The sequence below is a fragment of the Haplochromis burtoni genome, unplaced genomic scaffold (assembly GCF_018398535.1).
Source record: "Haplochromis burtoni strain Fernald_Lab_line unplaced genomic scaffold, NCSU_Asbu1 Contig_656, whole genome shotgun sequence".
Taxonomy (NCBI): domain Eukaryota; kingdom Metazoa; phylum Chordata; class Actinopteri; order Cichliformes; family Cichlidae; genus Haplochromis; species Haplochromis burtoni.
In genome coordinates this window covers 159,088-163,977 of record NW_024583017.1, presented here as the reverse complement: position 1 = coordinate 163,977, position 4,890 = coordinate 159,088, and the positions used below count along the sequence as shown (strand labels likewise).

Sequence of the window (4,890 nt, the reverse complement as noted above, 5' to 3'; positions counted from 1 at the left end):
ATACAGTGATCAGCTGATAATTTCTCTCTGTGTGTTTGTGTTCTATTGCATAGAAAAAGGCACAGCTCTGAGGTCTGTGTAAAATACAGCCTTTGCAGAGGGACTCAGCCTCGACTGTGGTCAGTCCTTATCTGCGGTTAGAAATTGCCGCACGCTCGGACAGCGCTTAAACCGATTCGGTGACAAACACTGATCGAAAAAGACTCAGAACCTTGAATGTTGTTCATACTATGTACATTACTTTTGGCATCAGAGCATCTGACAGGCTTTGGAGACTTGACATCTGAAGGTTTGAGATGGGCTTTTTGAGTATTGCTGCATGAACTCTTCGCCTTCAACTGGAAAGTGATGAACAAGAGAGTACAAAAGATGTAAAAAGTTGTGGCTGCCACCCCAGAAATCAAAAAAACAAAAAACAATAACAATGCAACAAAACAAACATAAACATAAACAAGATAATATAATTACCTATGTATATTAAAAAAAATGGCTTCCACCCCATAGTTCCACACTCGGATACATTCCTTTTTGAAGTACATTCCTACCACACATTCTGTACACACATTTACAATCCAAATGTTCACATAAAAAATAAATATATTTACAAAAAAAGGGGGAAAAATCCATACGAATAAATAACTTCATTGACAATTTAAAAAAAGGAAAGAAAAACAAGCACTCCAAAATTTAAATATGGTGAAAGCAACAAGATACGGTCATCAAGAAATGGTATTAGTTGGTGCTGCCATGTGCTCGGCTCACACTCTGCTTCGGTTTAAAATGCCATTCTTTTACAAGCTAGTTGAAGTCAAATGTACCCTGGGAAGCTGATGATCTTCCACTGGAACACAATGTTCTCGAACAATACCGCGAGACCACCGCAAAGCTGTGCTGGCAAACACACGAGGGTTCAGGGGTTCTTACGGTGACTTGCTGAAAAACGCTTCCATAATCAAAATAGCCACCGGTGGCATTCCCCGGCCCTCTGGATCATTGCAGTGTCCAGAAACGCTTCTTCTGACAGATGCTGTATGATGAGAAAATACAGCACACAGCAGCTACAATGGTGACTAACACTAAAGCTGTGCTCTCTGGTGCCCCTTCTATACTTTCACTAGATGATTCTGTGTAATATGTACCTTGCAGTGATAAACCCACAGACAACTGTTACTCAGAATCACTTAACTGCCAGTTTTGTGTTTTAGTGCCATAAATATTCACTGGTGACCTCTGCTGGGTGGGGGTTGGAAGTGTTTTGAAACAACACTTTGCATGGTTGCAGTATCAGGTTAACACTGTGGTTTGGGTTTCCTACTTCACCCGCATTCTTATTATTTACGAGTCAGATTTAGACCTCCTGGCCCGTGAGCTTTTTGAGGCAATCTCAAAATTGTCCTGCAGAACCATGAGATTTTGCACTTTAGGGCTTCTATTCTAAGCACAAGTAAACATACTCAGGGGGTGTGTAATACTGTATGTCCTGCTACAATTTGCCAGTCACCTGTGTTGCTAAATCAGAGGGAACTAAACCTCACCCAAAAAATAATAGTCCTACTAACCGCTCACATTTTTCTTGTGTAATTCCAAGAGTTGCAGTGGTACCACAGTGAATTTCCCTGCAATGGGGTAACAGCTGTTTTGTTTTCAGGCCTGCGCAGCTAAATTTAACATGCGTGTAGTGAGCCCTAAGCCTCTGCTTAGGCTGCACTTTTCACATCATCTACATCCGACTGGGAGCCATGAGTCGGTGCTGCTGCTGCTGCTGCTGCTGCTGTTGCCTCTAATGTAAACACGCCGAGCTTTCCCCTGTGGGTGTAGCTCATTTGAATTCTGCTGCAAGTGAATCATGATAACCAGCTCATATGACCGAACTCATGTAAAACAGCATCCAGCACAGTTATATGTGCTTGCTGATAAGGAGAAGTACAAAAAAGAGTTTACCAAAACATCGGCGAGGCGTCGCAGAGCCACTCCCAAACTGTAATCGTATAGCCAAGCTAATATGTCATCTAGCACACTGGTAAAACTACATATTCCTTTTTATGCTTGCTTTACAAATAAAACATAGCATCTGTAATAAGATAGAGATTAAATAATTACTATTTGATCATGAGAAATTACCTTACTTAACGATAGTTTCAATACAATAAATTAAACAAAAAACATTAAGGAGTGACCTCTCTAGGCTGTTAAAACGAAAAAAAAAAATACTGTAAAAACAGGAATTGAATAAGTGGTCATTTTGAAAGGCACTCATCTGCTAAAAGCCATAATTACAGTGTGTGTGTGTGTGTCTCATGTTTATGCTTGTATTTCTTTACCTGTGAGGAGTAAGTGTCCCCACAAGGGTAGATAGAGTTGTCCACAACAAGGACAATTTCATTGCTTCTATTTACAGTTACTCCTTAGGGTTAAGGCTTAGATTAAAGTTAAAGATTACAAAGAGGATTAGGTTTCGGGAATGAAGGAAGTCAAAGGAGGTCCTCACAAGTATAGAAATACAATTATATGTGTTTGTTTCCCGGTTACTTCTTTTCCATATTTGGAAAGGCGAGGACAGTGCATGCACAGTGTTGTGTAGTAGTAGTAGTAGTTGTCATAGTAGTACTAACTGACATCACCATCGATGTTTACAATTACCGACTTTTGAAGAGAGTTTTAAAAAAAAACAATGTAAAAACAACAACCAGGAAAAAAATCGATCCCACGTTTTCATTCCAGTCTGATTAAACTGTTTCTCATCGGGGGGGCATCCTTGAGTCAGGAGCCCACCAACACCTCCATGATGTGGTCCAATTCTGTCAGATCAATTTTGAAAGGCTGATTGGCTGAAACCTGGGGGGCAGGGCCGCTGTACGGTGCCCCCAATGATTTGAGTAGGTCGTCCGCCGTCACCACTGGCGACACTTTGGCGAGGCCGCCGGTGCTTGCTGTCCCACCCCCTGCTCCCCCTGCTGTCGTGCAAGGGTCAAAGTCATACATGGATGTGTCAATGTCGGCGAACAGGACATCATCCAACGCCAAGTCTGAGAGAAAGGGCGAGGGCGAGGAAGAGGACGGGGGACAAGAAGGAGAGGAGGAAACGTCTACCAGGCCACCTGGGGGCACTGCAGGGAGAGTGTCCATTGGCCGGAGCTCAGCACAGCGGCCTTCCACTAGGAAAACAGCAGCTGCCTCTGGTTTAGCACCCGTAGTCCTGCAGTCTCTGGGTGAGCCGGTGGGTGTAGGTGGGAGGGGTTGGGTGGTTGGTGTGGGAGCTGGGGAGGTAGTCATGGTCGTAGTATTAGCTGCTGCTGTCCTTGTTATGGCTGTAGGAGGACCCAACTCCATGTCACTCAGAGAGGAGGAAAAGACAGGCACAGGGACAGAGGGGGCCTGGCTCAGAGGTGCTGAAATGGGAGGCTGCACTGGGGGTGGTGACAGCGGAGGGGTGGGTGGAGATACCGCGCAAAAGGCTGAATCTCCACCATCCTCCTCCAGTAAAGAGGCAGGAGTGAGGCAGGCCTCCAAAGGGGCAGGACAGGCCTCCAGACGGCTGGGGCAGGCCTGGGATACCTGGCAGTTGGGAGGCACCATTGGGTGGGGTGAAGGCGGAGGAGCAATCGCTGGCATCAGCAGTGCAGAAGGCTGGGATACCTGTGTGCTCGTTGCCGCTGACAGAACGCCGAAAGATGGCGGCGCCTCACGGAAGCCTTCGTCCATGGGGTCGTCGGGTGGCGGTGAGGGCGGAAGGAGAAGTGGCCGCAGGGAGCCCTCTTGCTTGAGTTCGTCCTGGATGCGGCGGAGCATGTTGTTGATGAGGACGCGGCGCTCCAGGCTGGGTTCTCCCAGCGGCCGTTGGCTGTACAGCTTCATCAGAGAGATGTTAAAGATGGTCTGCCGCTGCAAGGTGTACGACACCTTCGAAAGACCTTCTGGAGTGACGCCTAGCCCCCCTCCCGCCACCGGCGCCTCCAGCGTTTTGCCTTCCAGCCCCTCTTCATCCTCGTCCAGCTTTCGCTTCGCACCTTTACCGAACATATATCTGAAAAACAAATAAGCAGAGACAGAGGAGAGATTATTGAAGACGCATATAGCTTTGCTAACATTAGGGTTTAGCTGTCTTATCGCTGGATGTTACTGACATCACACAAAACTGAGAGTAGAAAAAAATGTCTGTTTAGAGTTTAGACTTTGCCCATTTTAATGTGATGATCCAGCACTGTGACAGCAAACATGACCGAAAAACAGGGAAAGCATAATAGGTCCACTTTATAAGCAACTGTGGTTTGGCCTACTCAACAATCACTGATTACACTGACCAGACACAAGTGTCAATTCTCTTTTCAGGTTATTGAACTTTTGTGACTATTCAACTTTTTCTTTTTTTTTTAAAAAAAAAGTCATTAATAAACCATCACTCCTTAATAAATAGCTAGTTTTTCACAGTCCTAGTTACTTCCTCTCACAAGTGGACGTTTCCCTGCTCTGTAAGTAGAGTCATGTTCTGGTTTGTTCCCCACAATACACCTCAAAACAACTCTGATATTCTAAAAAAAAGAAAAGAAAAGAAAATTCTCATCTTGCAATTGAGGGATATATTCTTATGGTGAGCAAAATCCAGCATCCCAACTGGATTACAGTATAAAATGATCATCAAACCCAACCTCATCTCACTAAAACACTGACATACTCCACAGTGAAGTTTTCAGACTGAAGCATAGCAGCTTAACTGGCGTGATTCAAGAAGCTGCTTAAACGCAACGAGCTTACTGTGACAGGGGATTTTAAAAAAACACATATATTGAAACCATAAGCAGCTGCATTGGGAGCCTCACCACTGCACACTAAGGCCCAGCACACACACACACACACACACACACACACACACACACACACACACACACACAC

At 45.0% G+C, this 4,890-nt stretch overlaps 1 protein-coding gene across 3 annotated transcripts in view; it reads right to left on the bottom strand.

Annotated features, from left to right (window-relative positions):
- Positions 1-6: 6 nt before the first annotated feature.
- sertad2b (SERTA domain containing 2b) overlaps positions 7-4,890 on the bottom strand; it is a 41,491-nt gene continuing 36,607 nt past the window's right edge. For all 3 annotated transcript variants that reach the window (XM_005949457.2, XM_042215087.1, XM_005949456.3), the window contains exon 2: positions 7-4,024. In XM_005949457.2, coding sequence (XP_005949519.1) covers positions 2,761-4,020 — 1,260 coding nt within the window. In that variant the 5' untranslated portion in view covers positions 4,021-4,024 and the 3' untranslated portion in view covers positions 7-2,760. The remainder of the gene's footprint in view (positions 4,025-4,890) is intronic.